Here is a 27,681-nt window from a genome sequence, read left to right on the forward strand (position 1 = left end):
GTCTATCTCTGCCTCTTCAGCGAATTTCAGCAGCTCCAGCATTTGTATCTCTTGGGCCCCTTCTTTTAATAGTCACACTATTTCTCCTGCTTCCATGTAATTCTGAATTATTTGGAGTAAATAAAAATTCATTTATAGGCTGGGGGTGTAGTTCAGTGGTAAAGCACTTGCCTAGCATGCACAAGACCATGGGTTGGATCCCTAGAACCACAAAGAAAAAAAAATCTAGGCTAAACCATGGGTTTTTCTATGCTCCAAATGCCAAGAAAGCCTGTTTTCAAAATAAGCATTTATTCAGTTTTGCTTATGTGGTATCTTGGACAATGCCCTGTGTGGATTTTAAAAGCCATATACTACCTTGGTTCTATGCTAGGGATTTCCAGCTTGCTGAGGGGGTAAGACACACGAGAAGCTAAAACTTTCAGTTATCCTTAACTTTGCCCTCCCCCCTGGCTTCACTCCCCAAGCCTCCTTGATTCTGACTCCAAATTACCTCTAGAATGCATCCTCTCAATTTCCACTCTTTGGTATGTATATTAGTTTGTCAGGGGTGATATAACAAAGAACCTCATATTGGGTAGCTTAGATAGATGTCCGTCTTCTTTGTTCACATGGTCTTCCCTTTGTGCGTCTGTGTACTAAATTCCTCTTTTAATAAGGACAATAGTCATTTTGGATTAAGGCCCTTCCATAACCTCCTTTAACTTTAATTGCCTCTTTAAAGGCCCTACCTTCAAATAGTCACATTCTGAGGTATGTGTGTGTGTGTGTGTGTGTGTGTGCGGGGTGGGGGATAGTTAGGACTTCACATTGTGTATTATGTGGAGACACCAATTCAGTCCGTAACAGTACGTACCAGGACTTTCATAAATTTACTTAAGCCTCACCCCTTCAACTTAGTTTCAGACAAATCTCTTCTCTATAAGCTCCAGCTACACTCAAAAGACTTGAAGCTTTCTTAATACTCCTAGTACCCTTATGACATCATTCTTTTGCTAATGTTGTTTTTTTTTTTTGGCTTGGAATTCCTGAAAGATGAATTCCTTCATCTTCATATGTAACTCAACTCCTTAGCTTGATAAACTACTGTTAAGCAGGTTACAGATCAAATATCATCTCTTTCACCAAATCATTTCTGTAGTACCTGAGAAAGAGTTCACTGTGTACTTCCACAGCTGGTATATAACAGCCTGTCTCACGGCACTGAATTTTTAATTCCATCTGTCTCCTTACTAGAATGTGACAGAGGTGCATTCACAATGCTCAACAAATAGTGGGCACTTAATAAACATTTGTTGAGTGAATGAAGTGGGAGAACATAAGCCAGACTAAACACAAATTCTGCCAAAATTTTAAAGAAAAGATTATATACTACAATGAAGAAACTTCAAAAGTAAACAATAGCAAGGAAAAACCTGTGACCAATAATATTAGAATTTTTCCTGAACACACTGATCTATTACTTTTCTTAGTCTCAGCCATGCAACTAGGTTTGGCCAAAATCTCTGGAAGTCTACATTCTCTCTATTAGTCTCAAGAGAGGATTCAGTAGACCCTGAGGCCCTAGGAAATGGTGGAGCCAGTAGCTGGGAAGAAGCTTGGGTCTCTGCATGGAAGGACACCTGCTAACAGCTAAATAGACTGTGACACAAAGAAAAAAAAATAGCTTTCTTTTGTGTGTAGCCACTGAGATAGAGAATGTTTAGTCATTAAGGGGAGTTTTTTGATTTTGGGGTTTTTTTGGTGTTGAGGATTAAACTCAGGGCCTCAAACATGCTAGGCAACAACTCTGCCACTGAGCTATATCCCCATCCTGAGGGGATACTTATTAATAATAATTAATACTTGATTAATATACATCTAAAATATCCAATGTGCCACAACCAAATTATTCCAATTTCCACTGATTTAGGGGCTATCTTGTTCTAAACAGGTGTGTATGTGTGTGCATGTGTGGTGGCGGGATTAAATCCAGTCTTGAGTGTGCTAGGAGAGCACTCTACTACTGAGCTATATCCCCAGTCCACCATCCTTTCCTTTTAAAAATCTTTCACAAACACTTTCTTGATTACATCTACTGAGGCTCTTCTAAACCTCTAAATTCCAACAATATTTTATTTGCACCCTCTTAATGGCTTTTAATATTTTCTACCTTATACTATAGCTTTCATTTATTTTAGTTTTCCCTCTAGACTGCAAGCTCCATGATTAATATACCCGAATAAGTGTTTAATGGCCTGAAAGACTTACCATGTGCTCAATAAATATTTGTAGAATAACCAAAAATTAAATCCATCTTTTCTGGCAGATATCAGTTAGAAGCAGTGGAATATACATAGTGTTTTGAATTAATTTAGAAGGTCTGAGGTGGGGAATTTGAAGTTTTAAAAAAGTAAGATCTGGATTCCCACCTAGTCCCTGTGATTCTGATCTAAATGGTCAATAGACCACAACTTGAAAATACTTAAGAAGAGAATAAACCCTGAGAAAAATCCTTCCATCCATCAGATGAGAATCAGATTCTTAAAATACAATTTTGATTATACCATGTGTTCCTTAAAAAAAACAAAAAAACCTTTATTTCATTCAACAAATTAATTCAAATATTTATTGAATGAATGCTATGGGCCATATTCTAGGTGACTGGTACTGTAGAGTGGCAATCCCACTAAGTATCTATGGGACCTTGGAAAAGACACAAATTTCTTTTGGCTTAGTTTCTGCAAAGATTCTGTAGAAGACAGGTGAATGGATTCTTGAAGAACTGAAAGTTCAAAGGGATTAAGGTACAAAATGTGGTGCAGAGTAATACTAGTTAAACAAAACATGGTTGTATCACTTGGGGCCTTGCTGGTCATGATGAGAATTTAACTTTTACCAAGAGCAATGGGAACATATGAAAGGATTTATAGCAAGAAAGTGCTATGCCCAGGGGAGCATATACTATACCAAGAATTGAAGTTGAACCAGCATTTCCTCCAGAACAAAGAAAAAATAGTAGTAACAATCACACTAGTCTAATATTTTGATGGTAGCTAGTAAAAGCAGTAATATCTTTAAGATTTCCTATATTTGATTTTCTAAATCAGATGGGAAACTCAATTAATTCTTGCTTATTGGTGTTAACAGTAATCTCATTCCTGGGACTGTGAATTACTTTCTTTATATCATATAAACATCTTTTCTCAACTTAAGATTCTGAAAGTGTTTAGTGTCAGAAACTATGTCTCAAATTACAAAAAAAAAATTTATTATACATGAAAGCAAAACAGGTATATTTAAATATTCTTTACACATTAATAGATAGAACAAAGACAATAACTTATCAAAAATTACAAGTTTAAAGAATAGTACTATTTTGAAACAGCCAATATAGTATCTGAAAATACTCTATTTTATCCATAATTAGTGAATATTATCTCCAAAAAAGTTAACTTTAATTTTCTTGTGAAAAATATGTTTTTTAAAGATGTCTTCCAAAATTGTTCTGGAACAGTCCATTTTTCTAAGTTTGAAAGACTATATGCATTTATTGGGAACTGTTTTGCCAAATGGCTTTAAAACTACTTGTTATTTTCCTTGGGCTTAGGTGAATTCTAAATTCCACTTCACTTTCAGACCACAGGGCACTGACGTAAACAGAAACAAATCTGAGTCCGAGTTTTGAGTTGCTTTTCTTCAAACGGAGCGAAGAACTTTCTCTTTAGCTGGGTGAAAGACCATGGTGTACTGGGATGTCCAATCTACTACGCAGGGCTTCACCAAGCCAAAGCAGCCACACTGAAAGAAATCTGCCAGGTTCTGTGTGAATCCAAGGCTGCCAATAAGAGAAGAGAACACATCTCACTATACTTCCTGTGTAGTTCTTGAAAAACATTCATTCAAAGCATACATTCACTGAGAATCAAAGGTAATCAGACTGTTCTTGGACTTACAAAACCTTAAAACTGAAACCTAGTTCCATTTCTGCACCTGAATCCCTACTTTGAAACTCCCTGATTCTGTCCAGCAATTCAACTGTATTTTTCTTCATTGTTTCATTTTGGGTTCCTCCTCACTGTATTGGTCACTGTCATCATAAAGTATCTTTCAATTCCCACTGCCCTAATTCAGACTTTTGAGTATCTCAAAGGCCTATAGGTCAGAAGAACTATAATCAACAAGATGGGTTTTTCTCCCCTAAGCCTTCTCACAGCTCTAATGATGTCTTTCTCAGTTCCTTCCAGTTCATTTTACATAATAGAGACTTCTAGTCCTCCAAAACCCCTGAACTAACTTCTCAATTACAACCCTTTCAAGATACACATTTGCCCAGAGGCTCAAATCCAAAATCCTCAACTTTGTATTCAAGGCCTTATACAATGAACTCAAGTTTTAACTGCCCAGCTCGTCTCCATAGACCTCCCAGTCCTACCTGGCTCGATTTTCCCATGATTATAACTGTGTTGGCCTGGAAATCACATTCCCCCAATTTATCTCAGGTAATACCTCCATCCTTTTAAGTCTTACCAGCTCTCAAGGACCCATTCAAGGCTCACATTCCCACTAGAGCTTTACTGACTACAACTATCTCAGCATCCCATTTTTTCCCATAAATTCCTGATTTGCTGCCTTATTTATGATTACTACTGCCTTATTCCAGTATAAGAAATGCTTATTTTAAAGCATATGCCCAATCTTTTCAGTGCCTAACTCAATCCTCATGTATGCACAATCATGACTGTGCTGCTGTGAGTAAAAAGACCAACATTACTCTAAAAGTAGCTTCCTAGAAAGACTACATGGGATTGATTAAGTGGCAGTAGGGAGACATGTCTGAGAAGTACAGGATCTGGCTCATGACCTAGTTTGTAAGTATAAGTAACTTAGAGGAGGGTAAGAAAGCAGAATGTTTCATATGGGCAGGATTTGGAAGTAAGATTCAAAGCTATTGCAAGGTTTTACCTTAGTTCTCAAGGAATGTTCGAGTTTATGCTGCCATTATTCAGCAAAAGTGCACCAGCTCTCATCTCCCTCTCTCCTTCTAGATTCTTCTACAGGACTTGGAATAACCTTCCTCCCATTCCCATCACACCTTGCTTCAGATCTCTCAAGGTTCAGCTTAAAATTCCACCTCTATTATAAGGTTTCTATACTTTAGTGGAGTAAATATTTATTCCTCTGGTTAAATCACTGTGACTTTATTATCACTGCTGGACTGAAATAATCACAAGATTTGCATAGTTCTCCATTTATCATTGCTGTAGCCATGTCTTCCCAATTAAGTCAACTTCTCTCCTCCCTAAATACACATTGTAGTCACATCCCAGTCTCTGATTTCCTTGTCTAACAACCTAACAGTTTCATCTTGTACCAAGAGTAGGCTTTAAAATAGACTGCTCATGAGATATGCAGTGAGTGCTCAAATCCCTTGAGGGCTCTGGGTCATCTCTGCAGCACTCTGAGCCTCCAAGACCCTGATGATGTAGGTGGTAGGAAGATAAGCTTCAAAGCCTGATCTTTCGTATCACAAGATGACAGCCTTCCTATAAACACTCATATTTTCTATTGAGGACAGGTTTTATACAACCACTTCTCTAAAGAAAACACCTCAAATCTGAAAAAAAAAAAAAAAAAAAAACAAACCCAAAAAACCAGCTTCTCCCTAACACAGATGGGCACATCATTAAACAGAGGACTAAAAAAAAAAAAAGACTGGTAATAGAAAGTCAGGTTAAAATTCCTGGCAAAGCACACAACCTAATACTTTCTACAGACAACATTGTGGCTGGGCCAGCCACATGGTTAATTATCTCACACCAATTCCTCGCCAGCAACATACAACCTTGTGACCATGTGGCTTGATTGGAGAGATTCCTCAACTTGGCAAAACTTCAAAGTTACTTACTATTTGTGCTAAGTCCAGCAGATTAAATTCCTTGCCACCTCAGGGCTTATGACCTTACCACCTACCCCTTGTCACTGAGGCTTCCAATAAAGAAGGGCTCAAGTTAAAGAATAGCAGAGTGGCCATGGGTAGTGGCACTAAGTTAAGAAATCAGTGGCTAGGGAATCTTCAAATGGTGAGAAGAGAACTCACTTACTTGTAAGGTGTCTTCCTAAGGGACAAGGTCTGTTTCATATGCCTGCTCTGCTTTAGCAGGCTGATTCTCTCATGGGAGGTCAGGCCCAGAAAAGCAATCTGAAAAAGAAGGTTGGAAGATACATGAAAAATACCACATTGTGGCTCCACTGCTCCTAGCAGTACATTACAGGACACTGGTAAATATTTAGCATTCCCTCTCTAACCTTCTAACCAAGATCATGATGAAGGCAAAGATTCAGCAGTCCTAAACCATTTTCTCATTGTCTGATTTTTATTAATCTTCAAAAAAACACTGGGCAGTGACTCAGAGTAATGAAGTAACTGCTTCATTAATCAAAGCATGGCTTATGTCCATGTTTAGATTTTCAACACATCCAGGATACAACTTTTGGGTGAATAAAACAATAAAAGGTCAATTTCAATGTAGTTATTGCAATTTGTGTGTTATTCTTGAAACTTCTTTGAAAAGGTGCCAAAGAAAAAAGTTAATAAAAAACATTAAAGCCTATACATTTGAAGAATGAAGATGACTCAAAAATTCCCAAATTAGTAAAAACCATTAAGAGGGTTATTTAACTGTTGTTTAATCCTCAAAAAAACTCAATGGCAATTTTCTCATCTGTAATATGGACCTTATCATAATAATAACTGACCCAAGGCCATACAACTGAGAGAGTGGTAGAGTTGGGACTGACACGATTCAGAGCAAGGGTACAGCTGCCCCTGCTCCTAACCAGCAGTTTGGAGACTCAAGTCAAAATCCTGTTTAACCAGTGCACTCAGGAAACGAACATTTTCAAAGAACTAGATTATTTGGCTCATTAAGAAGATAAGTTTGTTCAAAATTCTTATTCAAATATATAAGCCTTCCTTTTAAAAATTAAGAATATCATAACCTCAAGTACTTGTTCTAAGAGTTGAGAAAAGAAGCAAGAAAATAAAAATTGATGTCTGAATCCTTACGTTCTGCTTTTAATTCCATCTCTTACCATGGCTGTAAGCAAGGCAGTCAATATACCTTAGGGTTAGTTTTCTTGTCCATAAAATACATAAACTATTTTGGCATGGTCTCAAATGCTTATGAGGACATAAATGGGTAAGTGCTTTGGAAAATGTAAAGCATATATAAATATTATTATAAATATTATAATTATTATAAATATTATAATTATTATAAATATTATAAATGACAGTAATTAATATTAGTAATCACCCATTCTTACTACCTGAACTGTTAATATCAAAGGGATAGAGTGAGTACTCAGAAACCTCAGTTTAATAAGTTTGAACTCCTTCCTTAGCATTTTTTCTTCCTTCCTTCCTCTCTCCTTTCCCCTTGTCTTTTTTTTCCTTTCTATTATCTTTATTATTTTGGAATTGGTTACTTCTGCATAAAGGGGAATTCATTCTGCTTTTGTTGAATAATGTTCTAATTATCTGAGGTCTTGCAGTAATTGGTTTGGACTGATTACTGCTGCCCATTCCATGTGGGCAGGTCATGGCAACAATGATAATTAGGTTAGGCTCATGGGAGAGGAAGGCGACAGGGAAGGGATAGATACATCATATAAAGCTGAAGATGACTACTGCCCTGGAGCTTGAACTTTTTAATAGCCATGACCTTCTCTGAAAATATAATTATCACGTCTGTTGGTCAGTGGTATATCTTCCATTTCTTCCCATTCTTATCCACCTAAGCACTACATATGGCAAGGGTTGAAAAACTGAGGGAAATTAATCGTCACACATTTGTACAATGCTGTAGAGTTTATGTCATCTTTTCACACATCATATGGTTTAACTGTATGATGGAAAGAGCCCTGGAATGAGGGTGGTCAGAAGAACTAAGTTTACATTCTAATTTTTGCCAGTCATTGAGTGATCTTGAACAACTTGATTCATCTCTCTGAACCTCTACTACTTGTAAAATCAGGAGATAAAATTAGATTACCCTTAGGTCCAGCTCCAATAAATTATTTATTAATCTAACCCTTAAACCATCTTGTGAAAGTAGATAGACATTATTACCCTCATTATACAGATAAGGAAACTGAAATTCAAGAGAGGTCAAATGACATGCCTAGATCCACAGAGGGAGTAACAGATTTAGATCTAAATTTGCTGATTTTAAATTCAAGTATTTTTATTTCACTTTAGGCTACTAGAAATTTTACTCAAAGGATTTATGAGAAATAAATACCTGAAAGAGTTGATTTATTAATAAAAATGTTGACCATGAGAAATGGAAAATTGCTACCCCGAAGATATATAAAGCCCAAGGGGAACAGGCCACAATCTGATTGAGGTAGGTCCATAGGCCATCTTCCTTGAATGTTGTAGCACAATGATTTGACCAATCTATGAATTCACAAAAAAGAACTCATTATTAAAAATGGCAAGAAACTAGTGACTATTTTTCAAAGACACAAACTAATGTTCTATTTAGGGAGCAAAGAAAGCAAAACATGGTGGCAGAGATCATAATTCACCTTTAGGGGCTGGAGGTATAGCTTAGGGGCAGAGCACATGCTTAGCATGTTTTCAAGGAATGGGGTTCAATTTCTAGCATTAAATAGACAAAACCCTAGGAATTCAACTTCACGAGTTTACTTTTCAAATGCTAGTTCAACCACCAAAGGTGAGAACATGGTACCTCGGTGTTGGTGAAGGTTTAGATAACACCATGTTAGTAGTTGATAGTGAAGGTATGAAAGTGGTTCATAAAACCTTCATTCAAATCAGCTTATTCGGCATAAAACACACTGGCCAGAACTGCTTAAGGACTTGACAATGGAGAATGATTATATTTAATAAAATACTAGTCCAGGAAAATTACCTCTATTATGCATGTTACACCAAGTTATGGGTTTCTCTTACTTATGGTTCAGATGAACAAGTGATTGCTGTGAGCACAAGAGGTCCTATAAGTGCCTAGATTAAATTAGAACACATATAGCATACAGGGGAATGGGTATGGGTGCACCTTGGCAATGGCACTGTAACTCATTCTGCAGAGGAAGAAAGGCCAGGTGAAGTGACTTCACAAAACAGACACATCCAGGAAAAGACACAGAGCATGATTCAGAGGTCACATCTCAGTTTCTCCCCCAGGGCATCTATATGCCAATTAAAGGAGGATTTCACTAGGGCCTTCATGTTATTGACAACCTAATCTATGCAACTAAAAAGCAGCAGTAAGGAACAATACAGGTAGGAAGTGGCAGAAACAAGGGAAATAGATCTTCAAGGTTATGACTTTTACAGGCACCATAACTACACATAAAGTGTGAATTATTTCTAAAATGAGAATTCTCTAAGCTTGCCTCCTGAGGTTTCATAAAGGCCTCTGACAAATTTGGTAAGTAGTTTCTAGCATTTCCCCATACGTACAGAAGAACTCCTGAGGCAGGAAGAAAATGAATCTATGACTTTACTGTCAACTGTTTTAGTCCTAACATCTTTTTTCTCCCAGTTTTTTGAGACTCACTCATTTGATTCTCAACCATCTTTCATAAATATATGCCAAAAGCTTTCTAAGAGCAATCATTATAGAGTGAAAATCAGGGTTAAGGCAAGTTATACTCTGTTTAGAAGTACACATTAGGACTGCAAGAAAAGATGCATCCATGCATCCTATGTCCCTAATACTACAAAAAAAAATAATTGAATAAATCAATAAATAATTTCCAACAGCAGAGGGAGAAAGGATGGGAAAGATTATCTACTTTCTTTTAGTTAATGGATTTCTACTGCTCCCTTGTGGGAACTTTCTGATAATACAACATGATCTTATATTGAAGTTCTCACACTGAAGCACTGATTTAAGATTTAGTGTCCAAGATACAAATGACCACCAACATTATTTTATGCAATATAACACTTTAATTTGTGCTAATACATTCTTATCAGGCAGTCACTGGTTAATAGTAGGGAATTCACATTATTTCAAGTCTATCATTTCATCATTAGATAGCTCTGACTGTTACATAGTTCTTCCTGATATTGATCTAATACCCTTTTCCCTGTCATTTTTATGATGCTGACACTTTCTGATTCACTTACTGTCCGCTCTGAAAATAGACCTCCAAGAAAGATGGAATTGATCAAGGTGTGCAGAGGCAAAAGTATCTGCTACTGGATCACATGACAAGTGTATAGGAGGAGAGTATATAGCAGAACTCTACTGGCAAGAGCATTAATGATAAACAAAGGAGCCTGAATGACAGTGACACCTCATTAGAGGAATGGAACATAGGTTCATGTTTCCTGTTTGTGAAATAATGATAAATGATAAAATTCCCTCATTCAATGTAAAGAAATATTGTCAGAATATGAATGCAATAAAGTAACCAAGTATGCTTGGTTAGTACACAGAGTTTTAAGTCAGCAAAAGGTGGGATTGTTCATTACCAACAAAATATAATATAAACAATAGTTCAGAGCCAGAGAAAAAAGATAAAAAGGAGGGAAGACTCAATTTATGTAATAAAAAAAAACCACCAAGGAAAGAATGAATGTGATAGAAAATCACTTCTCTCCTTATCAATAGTCTTATGCTGGACACACACACACATACACACACACACATACACACATACACGACTATTTTTAGTGAGGAGAGGGAAGAGAGAAGAGACAAGAGTGGTAAAATCTGGCTCCTCTCCCCTAGAATCAAGTCCAAGACAGAAACTGGTCTTCAGGCCAACCTAGAAAGGTTTTCCAAGAATATGCTTTATTGGCAAGCCTTAAAAGGGCAACCCTCTATAAGGCACCGACAAGAAATCTTTTATTTCTTATGTCACAAGACATAATCTAGTAGGGTTTTAAAATTTCAGTGTTCAGGGTTACTGGGAACCTTGAACAAGAAGTTGTACTAGAGCATGAACCCATGGCATCACACAAGCTAGGCAAGTGCTCTACCATTAAGGTGCATCCCTGGGCCTTTCCAATTTTTTATTTTGAAATAGGGCCTCACTAAATTGCCCAAGCTGGCATCAAATTGTGAACCTACTGTCTCAGCCTTTCAAGCAGCCTGAATTATAGTCGTGTGCCACCATGTCTGGCTCTGAGTGAAGGAATTTTAAACTTCTATTAGTCCTATTTGGGAAGGTGACAGTTATATTTAGCTACAAAGCATTCCCTGGAGATCAGACACTGAAGATGTCAATGAGAAATGGTCTGACAAGGTAATTGAAGGCCTTGTCATGCCTATGTCAGGGGAAAAAAAAATCCATTTCACGTAGATACTAACAATCTCTAAACATGAAACCCCAAACTAAAGAAAAGTTGCAATACTAGATAATCCTAAGGAAGAGGACTGGGAGGCTGGGGGGCAAGCATAAAAGAAATTCTCTTTTGAGGAAAGTGTAGGGCAGGGGACAAGGAGAGAAAACATAAGCCCACAAGAGTACTATGGCTTGGCATGCTCAGGGAAAAAGAAAACAATGTAGGGAAAATCATTCCTAAAGTTTTCGGTAGATTTCAGCTCAAGCAATAACAACATAAAAGAAAGGTTTATGGGCACAGATTAGATATGGAGACTGTTTTCCCAAAGCCCTTGAATAAATAAAAACCAAACAGTAAAGTCCAAATAAATAAAAATAAATTACTGGCACTATATTGGTTTTTCCAGTTTGATAACCTATTCCAATGTGTGAAAAGTTCAGTCATGTATTTTGTTTTTTTGGTGGTACTAGAGATGGAATCCAGGTTCCTGCACATGCTAGATGAGTCCTCTATCACAGAGCTACATTCCCAGCTGTGCTCCTTTTTTCAAGATTTAGATAGGGTCTTCTTGAGTTGCTCAGGCTGGCTTTGAACTTGCAATCCTACTGCTTTAAACTTTAAACTGAATAGCTGGGATTACAAGGCACTTGCAATTCTTAAGAGTTAACCAAAATTCTTCTTGCTTCAATTTAAACCCTGTTCTTCATCAATCACTTCAGAACAGCTGGCTATTATTCCACATATGATACACCTAGAATACCTTATTAAACTGCTACTAAAAGCCATTTTCCTTTCTCAGAGCTGCAGAATAAGCAATAATGTCTTCTTCCTAGTTAGTATTTCCAATCTTTCAATTGTTCATTTTTGAGAACTTCCATTTCTCAATTTCAACTTGATACTACATGGCATGTGCTTTCAAAGATCTGTTCCTCAATTTACTGTGACCACCACCCCCAAACCTCTAAACTTGACTGCATGAACTTCTATTTTTGAGCACTTTTCAAACATATGAAGGTTCTCTTCCAAAGTACTGAGAACTAACCTAACATTTCTTTTAGCTTACCACTGTTAAAGGGTCTTAGAGGCATCTACTTCGATTTTATTATGGCTAAGGTACAATCATCCGACCACTTGTGATATATGAGAATTTATAGGAAAAAGTACATTTTGGTATGGGTGCATTGTAAGAAAAAGTTATACTTACAGGTGAAAGATCCATATATAATCCAGTCACACACCACGGAAAGGAAAAATAAGAAGAAGAGGTAATAGTGATGGTTGCCAAAACCTAAATCAAAAAAGTAAAACACTCAGTTTCCAAATAAGACCTTTTAAATTTCCAGTCAAAAGACTTTATCAAAATTTAACAGAAATAAAGTTGTTGCTTTATTTTTTAAATACTATTATATCAAACCCAAATAGTCTGATATGTCATGGTCAACTTATATATTTATTCTCTACTTACCTAAAAGAAAATAATGTGTTTGAATAAAATTAACTAAGCCAAAACAGCTCTAGGCTGGCCTATACTCTGTTGAGGGAGGAAAGTAGGCAGATTTGGGGGCAAATCATATTATCTTTTTTTTTTTTTTACTTTCTTCCATGAAACATGTTTATATAATTATATTTTCTGAATATCAAAGACTGATTTGATCAGGGGGATGGAAAAAAATAAATCTGAGGAGCAGCAATACATACATATTGCAGGAGATTAGCCATAGCACAGAGGGGAAACCCACAGTGTACTAATAAATGCAGGGAGAAGAAAGTGTGAGGGGTGCCAGGCAGCCTGTGTATGTATGTATATGCTGTATCCCTGCCTTCTTGATCATAGAGATGGGAGCATTTCAGAGGTAATGACATAAATGCTTTTCAGGTACGTCATTGTACCATTTTCTCCTGAAGCAGCAAAGCTCAAAAAAAAAGCATTATCCACTGGAATCAGGATACCTAGATTTATTGATTATTAGTTGTGTCACTGTAAGTTAAGCTGTTTAATTTCTTTGATCCAGCATTCTTACTTACAATATGCAGATAACAATATCTCTTTTACTTCTCAGGCCTATGACACATAAACAGGATGATGCATTTGAAAAAAACTTCTAAATGCAGTGTGATAAGTATATATGAGCTCATTGCTATTGTTTTTCAGTTGCCATTAAATGCTGCCTGGCATAATGCCAATCATCTAATCTCTATGGTGGGATGAAGTCCATGAGGGTTGGAACTCTAAGAATAATCTAGCCACCTTTCTTTAGGAAAAGATGGTCAAAATGCACCAAGGAAACCTGACTAAACTAAGTCAAAGTCAGCCTTCTATTCATCAGGATTATAAAAATATATCCTGTACTGAAGACATACAATCAGAGTTCCTCACAATAAATTCCTGCCTTTACTGTGTTGGCTCAGAGAAAACTCAGAGCTGCAGGTCAGGAAAATTAATATTTCCTGGGTGGAAGGCAATCCCTAGATTTCTGCCATTCCTGGTCTTACCTAATACCGAAGGAGACAAATGGAGAATATGAATAAAACAAGTCTCAACATATTAAAACATCATGATATTTGCAGCAGAAGGTGGATAGTACTAAAGTGACCTTAAGCAAATAATTTCATATTTTTATACTTTTACAGCTCCAAAACAGAAATGATAATATGAAATCACACGTGTGTTCTGATGATCAAATTGGATACCATATTTTAAATTCCAAAATACTGTATAATGACAATAATTATCATTATCAACTTCAAAAATTTCCCCCAAACTTCATACCATAAAGAGGATTCACAGACAAGAGCTAAAAAATGGGAGCCTTTTTTTTAATGAATCACATACACAACTAAACATGTTTAACTTCATAGTAGTAATCGAAAAATAAAATCTCTCACCTACGCACCGTCCAGTCCACAGGCAGTGTTGATCATATCGAGCCACACAAGAGTTGCACACATGACAATGGAGTGACCTTAATGGCTTCCTTATCTAAGTGAATAATTAAGAAAGGCCTAAGCAAAAAACAATGTCTCAAAGTGATAACAAATCATAAGCAATAGGTTGTAAAGAGATAGGCATATATAATCTTTAAATTCGCACAGGATCTTCAGAATGCCTTATTAACATTTACTGTTATGTCAACTCTGATTAAGCCACTACTAAAATGGATTTGAATTCTAGAGCTTATTTACTCTAGCTAAGGGGAACTGAGGCAGTAAGTACAACATAACAGAATAAGCAGTGGACTAAAAGAAAGGGAAGCTGAGTTCCCTTTCTGGCTCTTCTCATAATCATGAGAAATTACTTCCTCCTCTATGTCGTAAGTCTTCAATTGCAATATAAGAAGTTTCTAGGTCATTATGAGTCTCTGACTTGAAGGTGGTTCTAATATACACTTTCTGACAGGAAAAGTAAACAAAACACACTGTGGATAATTCACAAAGAGATTCAACCGGAGGCAACTTTCATGGGATTATAAATATTCTTCCATATGTTTAAGGCATAAAATTGTTCTGGCAGTTAATACAAAATTTGAACTGGGTAAAAACAAAGGTAGGTAAATATACCATGAAGATATGACAAATGCTTATTTGAATAATGTTACCAAGAATTTGCTTTTACTAGAGAAAATAAAAAATTATACAGAAAAGACTCACAAGACATGATGTACAAAATGTTCTGAAATCCAGACAGCCAGTTTCTGCAAGAGTGATGATATTCTGCAAGACATGAAGTTTGACCTTATGATTGCTTTTTATTGGAGAAAATATTATGCATGGTTATGTACTATTCTTACAACTCACTCCAAACTGAAATAGTTAGAAAAGCAATTTGAAATATAGCCACCAAATCATTCTGTGCTTGAAATAAAGTGACTTTTCAAGGCTATGTTTTTAGCCAGTAGCCAAGAAATTAGATTGTACAAAATTGCACCCTCTGCGATCTCCCTCACCATCTTCTCCCAGTTATAACATGCTAAAGAAAAATAAAAATTCATACATACACATCTATTAAAAAAGAAACAAAAATCAGTATACATCAAAATCAATGGTTACAAGCACCAAGGACTGAGTCTTTCAGGTGCTTTAGCTTTAGGTAACAATGAACAACATTCTCCCTAACTTTGTTCCAAACAGGAGTACATGGAAAACATGCCATGTCATGTGACAACTTCATATGTGAGGAAGAGAAGGGATATCTCCTCAGTCATTATAGAGAAGGAATCCCCTTGGCCCTTGCCTTTATATAGTAAGTGAGGAAATTTAAGCTAAATGACCCTTACCTAAATATTATTAAAAGGAAGTAGGTAATCATTTCTGCTAACAAAAATCACACCTAAAAAAGTTTTGGTGGGGTATTACTGTCACAGAAAATAAAAGTATTTTCTAAAATTTTCATATACATAGTTGAAAAAAAGTGTAATTGTGAAGATATCTCACTTTGCTGAATTAATTACCTTACATTTGTGTTATCTATGGCAAGCTCTAAAGACACACTCATGGCAAAAACCAATATGACTATGAAATACTCAAGTTTACATGTCCTCTGATTTAAAACAAAAACACAAAACATTACAAAGAGAGCTCACCGCTTTTCTTTCTTCTTCAGAAGCTTTAGTGAAGCCTGGATCAGTTGCCCAAGTCTTATAATAAAAGTACAGAAAGGCTATTACACTGAAAATGAAAGCAAAATAGAAAGGAGTACCTGCTATATGTTAAAGCAAAGTTAAGGAATATATGAAACTTCCATTAAGAACAGCATAGTTATGGGGCTAGGGATATAGCTCAGTTGGTAGAATGCTTTCCTTGCATGCACAAAGCCCTGGGTTCAATCCGCAGCACCACACACACACACACAAAAGCCTAATTATGATGTAAGCAAAGTTTATCTTTTGTACCTAGGAACCTCTCTTCTCTGCACTGCATCTTACTTCTCTATGTATATACAGTGTTATTCCCAAACATGGCTCAATCTTAGGTTCCAATCCAATAGGAATTTGCTCCTAGTTGGCTAATAGTTAATGCTCCATTATTAGTTGATACTTATATTAATTGATACTTATATATCATTTATGAACACCCTGAAGATTAAAAAACATTTAGACCCAAATAAATTAACATCTAATGGTGTAACTATGGCTTTCCTGAGAGTGTATATATATATATAAAATTCTCTGATCATTTTAAAAAAAGCATTTAAGGCAACAATGCAGCTTGGTTCAGGGATTCCAACTATAATATTGCCCTATAGGGTAGACAAATGCTTACAAAAATTTCCTACTGGAGAATTTAGTAACTGATTCTTGTAATTGTTTTAATCTGAGTTAATTAAATAAATTGCTCTCCTTGCAAAATAATTACAAATCACATACTATTTGGGAAAGACTGATATTATTGACAAATTAAGAAAAAAAGTATTTCAAGAATGACCACGTTCCTCTTTGAAATATATTAAGGTTGTAAAATTTCTTTATATAAAAAGTCAAATTTTACTCCAAAGAAAGACAAATAAATGTACAGTAATAACTCAATAATCCTCTAGCAAATCCAGTGTCCTCATCCAATTTAAAATATTATAGACAGTAACTACATCTACCTTACAAGATATTGCCAAGCTTTCTTATGCCATACTTAAGAGTGGAAAAGCCGTAAAATAAACTCTTGGTATTCAAAATGAGGTCCAAAGACCTGCAACAACAGCTTCTTGGAAAAGCAGAACTTCAGGCCTTACCCCAAACCTATAGAACCAGACTCAATCTCTGGGGCTTCAACCACACATTGAAGTTTGAGAAGCACTGCTCTAACCCTCAATGACCAGCACAACCACATCTGGTTCAGATAGGCAGGAACAAATCTTGGTGGCTTAGTTTGATACAGTTTATTTGCAGGTGGGTATAGTTTTAAGAAAGAGGAGCCAGAGAAGTCATAATAAGATGAATTTTTAACAAAGTTTAGTTAGAATGAATTAAGATGGACACTATTAAAGGATACACTGGTCATGATCTTTTGTTAAAAAATTGCATCTAGCGCTGGGGTTGTGGCTCAGTGGCAGAGCGCTTGCCTCACATGTGTGAGGCACTGGGTTTGATCCTCAGCACCACATAAAAATAAATAAATAAAAAATATAGTGTCCATCAACAATTAAAATTAAAAAATTGCATCTAATTTTTTTCAAAGTTCTGATCAACACACACAACATATTCTCAAAAATTCATTCAGTTGAATCATGTGGTGATCATGCATAGTGAACTGATTGAATTTGAAGCTCCTATTCTGAATTAACTTACAAATCACAGAAAAATCAGTGGATCCCCTTTCTCCAAACATAAAAGGCAAACACATTCCTTGCTTTATGTTCACAAACATTTTCTGCTTCCTCTCACTGACTTCTGCAGCCACAATTTTAGGATGTCCAAGTCCTAACTGCCTTTGATACTTAATATACCATTTCCTTCCCTTTGTTTTTTCTACTTCCATGGAAAGAAGGATTCTCTCCCATCTTGAAACCTAGGAGAACTTTTTCTATGGCACTTGGACTATAATTATTTATAGATGCCTCAGCCTCTCCTATAAACTGGCATCTCTTGCAGTTAAAAAAATCTCTCAATATAGAACTAAAATTTGCCCTTCTATAACTTGACCAATCGGTTTCCATTCATTGGATTTTTTAGATCTACCCTACATAGACTTATTCCTTCCTTTGTTCAATGATCCTTTTTATTGAGTGCCCATTCCATACAGTACACATTAGCTTCAAATAATATATTTCCATGTGAAACTGGGAGGCAGTGATCATACAGGACTTTACATGTGTTGAGTTCTCTTAAACTTAACTCAGTTATAACCAGTATCACATATATTCAGTGGTATACCATTTCTTTCCCAAGTCTTAGCTGTAACTCCAAACTTGTCAGTAAGGTTCCTGTCTGTTTCATTCAAACTCCCTCACAGAAGACAAAAAAAATGCATTACTTCTCTGACATATAACAGACATCAAAAGAAACTGATAATCTGAGGAGCAAAACTAGAATTGTTCTTAAAATTAGTTTCAGCCTTCCACAGATTTTCTTCCTAACAGTAATTAATAATAAAATATTAAGTATATTTATACAATGCCAATTACTAAATGGGAATCTTTTAGCATAGTGATCCTTGAAGCCACCCCATAAGCTTGGTACCACTGTCCCCAATTTACAGAAAAAAAAAAAATGGGGTAAAATGAACTAGTCAGATGTATATAACTAGTGAGAAAAACAAGTTAAATCTAGAATCATTCTGTTTGATTTCAAAGACTTTATGTTTTCCTCAGTGTCCCAGACTGTCTTCCCAATGCAGACCAGAGGCTATGGGAGCAGAAGCCCCCATTCAGTTGTTGTGGCAACCTGAGCCAAGATTAGTCAAAATACTTAGGATAGGTCTATATAGGACAACACCTCATTTCATCCACAGGGCAGTTCCAATCACTTTTAACATTTAGCTTGAAAAACACTGTTCTCATAGTGAAGTATTCTCATGCTCTCAACACTAGCAACTTCAAGTAGTACCTGGATCAAATAGTTTTATGTTGTACAAGTAAGTAAAACATTCCATCCTGTCAATTCCAACATCTTAACATTCTTCCAACTATGGTAATCAGTTCTTCTAAGGTAATAATAGCTCCTTCACAAATAAGTTTCTAGTTACATTCAACTAAATATTAACTTCTGTAACTAAGGTTTTGAACTATAGTTGTTACATTTTTAATGTCTGATTCAGTAAAATTGAATTAAAAATAATCTGTGAAAATTTTGAAATATTCTAAGTTGCTCAAATTATTAAAATTCATCAAAAAATGCCATAATTTTAAAAATGGCTTATTACATTGCTACACTGATTGGTAAACAAAATATCAGTCATCCCTTCTCAGTATCAGGTCCATTACCCAAGGATTTATGAGCTTTGGGTCTTCTGCGAGTGCTGTTGGTTTAAACTGTGCTGTTATTAAATGTACATGTTGTTTATAAATGTACTCCTAGTTGCTTATTAAGTAATTTTTAATCTTGTATCTTCCAAGCTTTCATTAAGTGCTGGCAAAAAGGTCAGTGCTTACAAAGGTGCTACCAAATCAATAATTATGAGACAAAGGGTAGGCGTAATTAAATCTTTTGAAAAAAGCCTAATCATTTCCATGGTATGCTGTGCCATTCATTTAGATTAAAGAAATGAAAAACATTAGATAGTGCTCAGAAATAAAAGTAGCATTAAAGCAAAAACATGCTGCAATAGAGGTAGATGCATGCACTCTGAAAACTCATATGCCTATCTCATTTCATATTTATACCTGGGAAAAATATAAATTAAAGGAATATGCTAAAAGGTATTATCTCTAGCCACTACATTCCTTTTTTCCTTATCCTATAAGAAGAACAAGGTTATAATGGATTCTCAAGCAGTGTCCTTAGGAGAGGAAAAAGAAGTCTAGAAAGAGGTGGGAAGATGAAAAATGTGCCTTATCTAATTGGTATTATAAACAGCTCTAACACCAAGAAGTAGCCACTCTCTGCACTGCTACATGACTGGACCTGACCAATCTAAAAGGACTACTTACCCTTAAGCTGGACTTAGACCCGGGCCCTGATTCTCAAGTTATAAACCCACATTGAGTATTTCTTTTTCCCCTTTTAAAACTGCAGGCTATCCATTTATCAGTAGGTCATGAAAGAATTAAGTGGGCTATGACCAGAATTAAACAACAACAATAACAACACAGGATAAAGTAAAACAAGGTGAATTACACATTAGGCATTTTTTTTCAAAGTTCATTTTACATTAATTTTGGAGGCAAAAATATCATTTTTTCTGTGAACTAAGAATCAATGCCTTAGACAATAGCTAGAACTGATGCTTACCATTAAAAGCCACATTTTCCTAAATATCCCTCTCATATAGGTCATCTTGGTACCCTGAAGATTAAATCATCAACTGTTACTGCTGACTAAATTCAAAGAACCATGTGACCTTGAAGAACTCTAAAAACAATCCAATTTACTATTATAGGATCAAGTAAAACAATAATTCACTCTACTGCTCCCCTCCTATATGTAATTAATATGGGAAACCTATTATTTTCATAGTATGTTGAGATAACTTTCAGAATCAAGGACATTCTTAATATTAAACATTCAAGCAGAATCAATAAATGAATGCAAATGTTAGCTACATTCCCTAAATATTTCCCAATATCTAAGTTTATAACAATAGGCATTCTTTTTGAAAGGTAAAATTAAATATGTATTTAAATTTAAGCTTGAAGGATATCAGGAAAGAATAAGACGAACCAAGTCATAAATGTCCAGAAAATGGAACTTAGCAGAAAAACTGCTGGTACGTATACAAGGTTCTTATACCCAACCAAGAACCTAAAAGAAAAAGGACAAAGATAAGGTATTAGTGAAATCAAGTATTAGTATTATTCATGTCAATTTTAGTCCTAAACCCTTCAAATAATGATAGTAGTAATAACAGCAGCAACAGCAATACCCTTTACTTTCTGAGTGTTTACTAGTGTCATCTGGCACTTTCCATGTGCTCACAGAGTTATACACTACCATCACCCCATTTCATTGTGAGAAAACTGAAATATAATGATCCTGAAAAAGTATATATTCTAGTTCTTCTAATTTATACATCCTTTCATTCACAACCTTAAGCATTTTCATTCTGTAACCACCTCAAGAAACAGTCACTATATGAGAAGATACAAAGGTTAAAAATGATACTAACAATCATAACATTAAAAATTTCAGGCAACAAGCAACTTGAAGTCCACATATAATCAACTCAAAATGTTTAACATTGCAGTTTCAAAAGAAAAAATCTGTCTTTCACCAAATACTCAATATAGTCTTTTTATGCATGAATAGAGTTTAACTGGATATATATTAAAATTTTACTAGAAATAAACAGTAGTTGTTGGTGGATATAAAGGGTTAAAAAAGTCATCAGGTCCATAACCTTAATTAGGATAAAATTATATTTGAGAAGACCTAAAGAGCCCAACTTCAGGCACCCAATATTCTGCCAGAAGAAGACAAATGGAATCCACACAAACTCCATGATATGGCCTATGTGTGGCAAACATCACATTTGATTTAATTAGGTAGTAAATTACCTAATTTGTAAAAGGCTGCTACTTCTACCTGTCTATTTCTGACATGTATCACATAGCAACATGGATGAATAGGCCACTGCTCCTGGAATCCAATAATAATAAAAGTTTGCAGCTACTTATTTCCATAAAATTGGAACTCTACTGATGAGGATGAGAAAAATAAGGCAGTAAAGATAAAATTGCTATATAAATATGACTTAAATTTGAATTACATACATATACCAAGAATAGCACATGAAAGCCCTTAACTCGCAGTCACCCAAAACAAGTTTTCACATAAAATTTTTTATTCGTGAGATTTCAGCTAAAACAAATAGCCACCAAGATCACAAAGGCTCCAATTCTGGGTGAGTAGATATTCCCGGCCCTTAAATTCTCTTTGAAAAAAAAAAAAAAAGACTGTGAACCTTGATGATTTGGCCTAAAATTAACTTAGAGATCAAGTCAAATCAATTAGTGGAAAAGGAAGTTACAAGTTTTCTGAACAGCAGACTAAGCATTTGAGCTTTCATGTCACATTTAAATTTAAATTCATTTCCAGCCAACTATCTTGTTCTTGGGTGACCAAGTAATAAGATTCCTCTAATATTCTGTTTTCTTTTAAGACAAAAGCAGTGCATGCTTATTCCAGAATATGCTAGCAAGCAAAAGAATTCAGGAATACTTATAATCATGCCCTGAAGAGAGCTAACACCGCTTATTTCCTTTTAGATTATTTTCTATGGATCATCGTGATTACATCTTTCTTTTATTCACTGAATGAAAATGTTCAATAGTGAAGACAAGCTTTTTGCTTTTATGGACCTTATATTATAGGAAAGTGATTAAATACGAAGAAAGTAAAACAGGTAATCCAGCAGAATTAATCAGGGATGGCCTTGATAAGAAGGTGATGTTTTGAAGCTTACAATGAATTTAGATTTTAAAAAGGAAAACCACCATCCCCTAAAAATTCTGAAAAATGGGCAAAAATACTTCTAGATAAAAAATAGTTACCAAAATCTCTCCATTTTTTACTAAAACTAACAACTCAAGCAATTCCCCAGGATATTTATTTTACAATGATTGTCAATACAAACAAATTACTGTGTTGAGCCATTTGCTTTCAGCCAGAAAATATGTCACCAAAGTCTTTTCCTCCCACCACCCCAAGAATGTTGTTATGTAGATATGTAATAGTTATAGCTCAGTATAAATCTGGGATTCCAGCTAATCCACAACAGAAATAAGCAATTACATTGCAAAGGCAATAACCAGCCTTGCAAAGACTAATATACACACCTTGGAAACAAAGATGTCAGAAAGAATAGTGTTACCAGAAGACATCCTTTTAAAAGCCAAGAATCTGAATTGAAATCCAATATGTATCCAACAGCCCACATGGTACTCACAGAAAGCATCAGCAGCAAGAAAATCTATTAAGAGATTAAGAATTTTAGAGCATTATGCATTTTTGTCTCCTGTAATGTCATTTTAATTAGTTCAGTATAAGAGCTATATCCTAAGTGTATAATAACAATCAATACAACAGCAGAACTAACAGTTTTTCTTAAAAATTGGCTAACTGATAAACTTGAAATTTGAGCAGTTTATATATATATGCTGGAAATATTCTTTTAAAAAGCCTTACATTTCATTCAATGTAGCTTTAACGTGTTGCCCTTTCCTCCAATAAATTGTGTTTTTTTACATAAGTAGTAACAAGCTGATATTTTAAAAAATAACTTCTTCCAAATCACATTCTTTATTAGGAAGCATAAAGACTAAATAAGGGGAACAGAAGAGCTTCAAATTGGGCACCAGGTGGTGCCATCCCCTAATCAAGAAGGTTAGAAGAAACAAGTCTGCAAAAAAGTTGAGCTCAGTTTTGGACATGTGAAATTTAAAAATACCTGGATATATCCAGGAGACAGTTAAAAAAGCAAGTATATGGATTGTAAAGCCATGAATGCACAACATACCAAAGAAAGGTAGAAAGGGGCAGTATCTTGGTCAACACAAACAGTGAAGGCAAGGAACAAAGCTAAGATCCTAAAGGTTACCAAGAAAGTCTGACCAGAAAGACAGTCTGAAAAGAAATTTTTTTTCCTTTTTTTTTTCCAATGAAAAAAAATTTTTTTTCTTTGCTGAAAGATAGCAAAGAAAATTTCAAGGGAGTGATTCTTAGTGCCAAAGGGCATATGGAGATCAAAGACTGAAATATATCTTTAGGATGCTAATGATTAAGGCTAATTTTGATAAAGTCAAAAGAATGAAACTTCCATTATACAACAGTTTGACTGTCTGCACTGAGGTTAGGCTCCACATTTGTGCAAAGCAGTCCCTTAACGAAGATCTTGAAAGCAAGCATGGCTTTTGCAACAGCAAAGAGGAAAAGTGTATTTTGTCTTATCTTCTTTATTCTGACTTCTCTAAGCCATACCCAGGGATCGGTAATTTCAAATGACATCAAATCTTTAAAACAATCCCAATTTGTTTGGTGACATAAAGTAAGCAAGTTTAGATTTTTTAAAACAGTTAAATTCAGAATTTACAAGCAGAACAGAAATAAGAAGTAAAGATTTTACAATTCTAAATCTCAGATATAATGCTCAAGAGTCACATAATTCATTGATTTAATAAATATTTGAATGTAAGGGTCTGTTTGAGGCATTTGAGACAACCAAAAGGATTTAAGGTTTTTCCTCTTATAAAGCTTCAACTCTAGCTGGGAAGACAAATCTATTAACTTTATAGTACATAAAAAGCTATATCCCCAAGTCTTGGAAGCCATTAAATGACTTTCTTTTTACTCTGGGTGAAACGGGAAGACATCATAGTTATATGAGTAGATGAATGATAAGATCTTAAACTTTACAACAGTCATCTGTTATACTAACATGGCATTACTGAAGTGGTAAGAAGGAATCAGATTCTGGATATAGACTGAAGGAAGAATTAGACACATCTTTCTAATGGAGTGGGTATGTGGTATGAGAGCACAAACTAAGACATGATTGGAAAACTATAGAGTTGCGACTGAGATGCAGAAGGCTTAGTCATGAATCAGGAAGAGATCAGGAGTTCAGTTTGTTTGTTTGAAATTGAGGATTGAACCTGGAGACACTCTACCACTGAGCCACATCCATAGCCTTTTTTAGTTTTTATTTGGAGATAGGGTCTTGCCAAGTTCACTAAGTTGCTACAGCTGGCCTTGAACTTGGTAATCCTTCTGCCTAAGCCACCCAAGTTGCTGGAGTTACAGGCATGTATCACAGCACCCAGATTGGAATTCAGTTTAAATTAGTGCATTTTCATTAAAAAGAATAATGGGCTTCATTGTGCATATGACATAGTTTGGTCATATTCTCCCTTACTAAACCCTTCCTTATCCTCTCCTCCCCCTCCCCTGGCCCACTTCTTCTTTTCTAATAGTCTCTCTCTCTCCTGCTTTCAGGTCATATTTTTTCACTTTTATTTGTCTGTGTCTAGATTCCATGTATGGGAGAAAACAAGATGTACGTCTTTTTGAGTCTGGCTTATTTTACTTTACTTATTTTACTTTAACATAATAATCTCTGTATCCATTTTCTTACAAATGACATGATTTCATTATTTATGGCTGAATAATACTGTATTGTGTGTGTATGTGTGTGTCTGTCTGTATACGTCACTTCTTCTTAACTATTTATCCATTGATGGGCATCTAGGATGATTCTATAACTTGCCTACTGTAAATGTGACCAAGGTAAAAGTGGGTACACAGGTTAGCTCTATGGTATGCTGACTTCAATTACTTCAGGTATATACTACGGAGTGATATAGCTGGATCATATGGTAGTTCTATTTTTAGTTTTTTTAGGAACTTACTGGTTTCCATAGTGGTTATAGTGATTTACATTCCCACCAATAATGTATAAGGTTCATTTTTCCTCTGCATTCTTGCCAGCACTGTTTGCTATATTCTTTTTTAAAAAATATTTATTATTTTTAGGTGGACACAATATCTTTATTTCACATTTATGTGGTGCTGAGGATTGAATCCAGTGCCTCATGCATGGTAAGCAAGCACTCTACCACTGAGCCACAATCCCAGTTCCGTGTGTTTTCTGTATTCTTGATGGTAGCCATTCTGATTGGGGTGAGATAGAATCTCAGTGTAGTTTGGATTTACATTTCTCTGTTGGCTAAAGCTGTTGAACGATTTTTTCATATAATTTGTACTTCTTTTTAGAAGTATTTGTACAGTTCATTTGCCCATTTACTGATTGTGTTCTGGGTTCTGTTTTTATTTTTTTTTTTCTGCTGTTAAGTTTTTTTGAGTTCTTTATATATTAACCCACTGTTGGAAGAGTAGCTGACAAAGCTTTTCTCCCATTCTGTAGTTGTTTCTTACCATTATTTCCTTTTAAAAACATTTATTTTTAAATTTTTGGTACCAGGGATTGAACCCAGGGGCACTTAACCACTGAGCCAGATTCTCAGCCCTTTCTTTATTTTATTTTTTAGTCAGGATCTTGCTAAGTTGCTTAGGGCCTTGCTAAATTGCTAAAGCAGACTCCAGTCACTAGGATTACATGCATGCATCACCGTACCTGGCTTGGACTATTATTTCCTGAGCTTTTGGAATCCTTTTCAGGAAGTTGTTGCCTATAACTTGAAGTGTTTCCTCTATGTTTTTTTCTAACAGTATTTTTTTTAAAGTTCCAGGGTCACATTTTATCTATTTTGAGTTGATTTTTATGCAAAAAGACAGATAGGGATCTAGTTTTAATCTATATATGGATATCCAGTTTTCCCAGAAACATCTGTTAAAGGTGTCTTTTCTTCGATGTACATTTTCGGCACCCTTGACAAGGATCAGATGGCTGTAGCTGCATGGGTTTATCTGTGTCCTCTATTCTATTCCATTGGTCTGTGTATCTGTTTTTATACCAGTAATATGCCGTCTTTGTTTATGCAACTTTATAGTATAATTCAAACTGGGTATTGTGATGCCTCCAGCATCACTCCTTTTGCTCAGGATTTTTTTTGTTGTTGTTATTCGATGTCTTCTGAGCTTTCATATGAATTTTAGGATTTTTTTTTCAGTTCTGTGAATTATGTCATTGGTACTTTGATGGGGACTGCGGTGGCTGCACTTTTTGTACTATGGCCATTTTAACAATATTAATTCTGCCAATCTATGAATATGGAATATGGAATTGTCTTCTTCAATTTCTCTCTTCAGTGTTCTGCAATTTTCATTGTAGATGTCTTCATCCCTTTGGTTCAGTTTATTCTTAGTTTTTATGTTGGTTTTGGTTGGTAAAACTATTTTCCTGATTTTTTTTCAGCAGATTTATTATTTGTATATAGAAAATCTATTGATTTTTTTATGTTGATTTTGTATTCTGCTACTTTGCTGAATTTGTTTATCAGATCTAAAAGTCTTCTGGTGGAGTCTTCGGGGTCTTCTAATTTTAGCTTTGTATTACCTACAAATAGAGACAATTTGATTTCGTCCTTTTCCATTTATATCCCATTTATTTTTTTCTGTTGCCTAACTGCTCTGGCTAAAATAACAAGTGTTACATTAAAAAGGAAGGTGAAAGTAGATATCCTTGTCTCATTTCTGATTTCAGAGGAGATGCTTCCATGTTCTCCCCATTTGTATAGTGTTGGCCACAAGCTTTTTGTATACAGTCTTTATTTTATATCGAGGCTAAGATTCTTCTATACCTAGTTCCTTTAGAGCTTTTTATCATGAAGGGATTTTGAATTCTGTTGAAGATTTTCTCCATCTAGTGAAATGATTCTATTTATGTGACAGATCACATTTACCGATTTACATATGCTGAACCATCCTTGCATCCCTGGAATAAAACTAACATGGTCGATCATGGTATGTGATCTTTTAGTGTGCTGTTGAATTTGGTTTGCAAGCTTCTACTGAGGATTTTTTGAGTCTATGTTCATCAAGGATATTTTTTTGTTGTAACCTTATCTGTTTTGGTATCAGGATTACTAGCTTGGTAGAATTGGTTTGGAAATATCCCTTCCCTTTCTGTCTCATGGAATAGTTTGAGCAACTGATGTTAGTTCCTGTTTAAAGATTTGGTAAAATTCAGAGGTAAATTCATCAGATCCGACGCTTTTCCTTGTTTCAGGATTTTTTATTAATGTTTCAATTTCACTGTTTCTTATCCATCTGTTTAGGTTTTTTTTAATCCTCTTGTTCAGTTTTAGAAGGCCAAAAAATATTCATTTT

General features: G+C 35.2%; 1 protein-coding gene across 2 annotated transcripts in view; it reads right to left on the reverse strand.

The window, feature by feature from the left end:
- Positions 1-3,228: 3,228 nt before the first annotated feature.
- Positions 3,229-27,681, reverse strand: part of Zdhhc13 (zDHHC palmitoyltransferase 13) — a 47,067-nt gene continuing 22,614 nt past the window's right edge. Inside the window, exons 9-17 of one of the 2 annotated variants that reach the window (XM_078046357.1) lie at positions 22,734-22,867; positions 20,596-20,700; positions 15,892-16,012; positions 14,960-15,022; positions 14,198-14,291; positions 12,516-12,599; positions 8,286-8,443; positions 6,084-6,181; positions 3,229-3,817 (exon numbers count right to left, since the gene is read on the reverse strand). In XM_078046357.1, the coding sequence (XP_077902483.1) occupies positions 3,679-3,817; positions 6,084-6,181; positions 8,286-8,443; positions 12,516-12,599; positions 14,198-14,291; positions 14,960-15,022; positions 15,892-16,012; positions 20,596-20,700; positions 22,734-22,867 (996 nt within the window). In that variant the 3' untranslated portion in view covers positions 3,229-3,678. The remainder of the gene's footprint in view (positions 3,818-6,083; positions 6,182-8,285; positions 8,444-12,515; positions 12,600-14,197; positions 14,292-14,959; positions 15,023-15,891; positions 16,013-20,595; positions 20,701-22,733; positions 22,868-27,681) is intronic. The other variant, XR_013437713.1, reaches the window with a different exon arrangement.

The sequence above is a fragment of the Ictidomys tridecemlineatus genome, chromosome 4, assembly GCF_052094955.1.
Source record: "Ictidomys tridecemlineatus isolate mIctTri1 chromosome 4, mIctTri1.hap1, whole genome shotgun sequence".
In the NCBI taxonomy this organism is placed as follows: Eukaryota; Metazoa; Chordata; class Mammalia; order Rodentia; family Sciuridae; genus Ictidomys; species Ictidomys tridecemlineatus.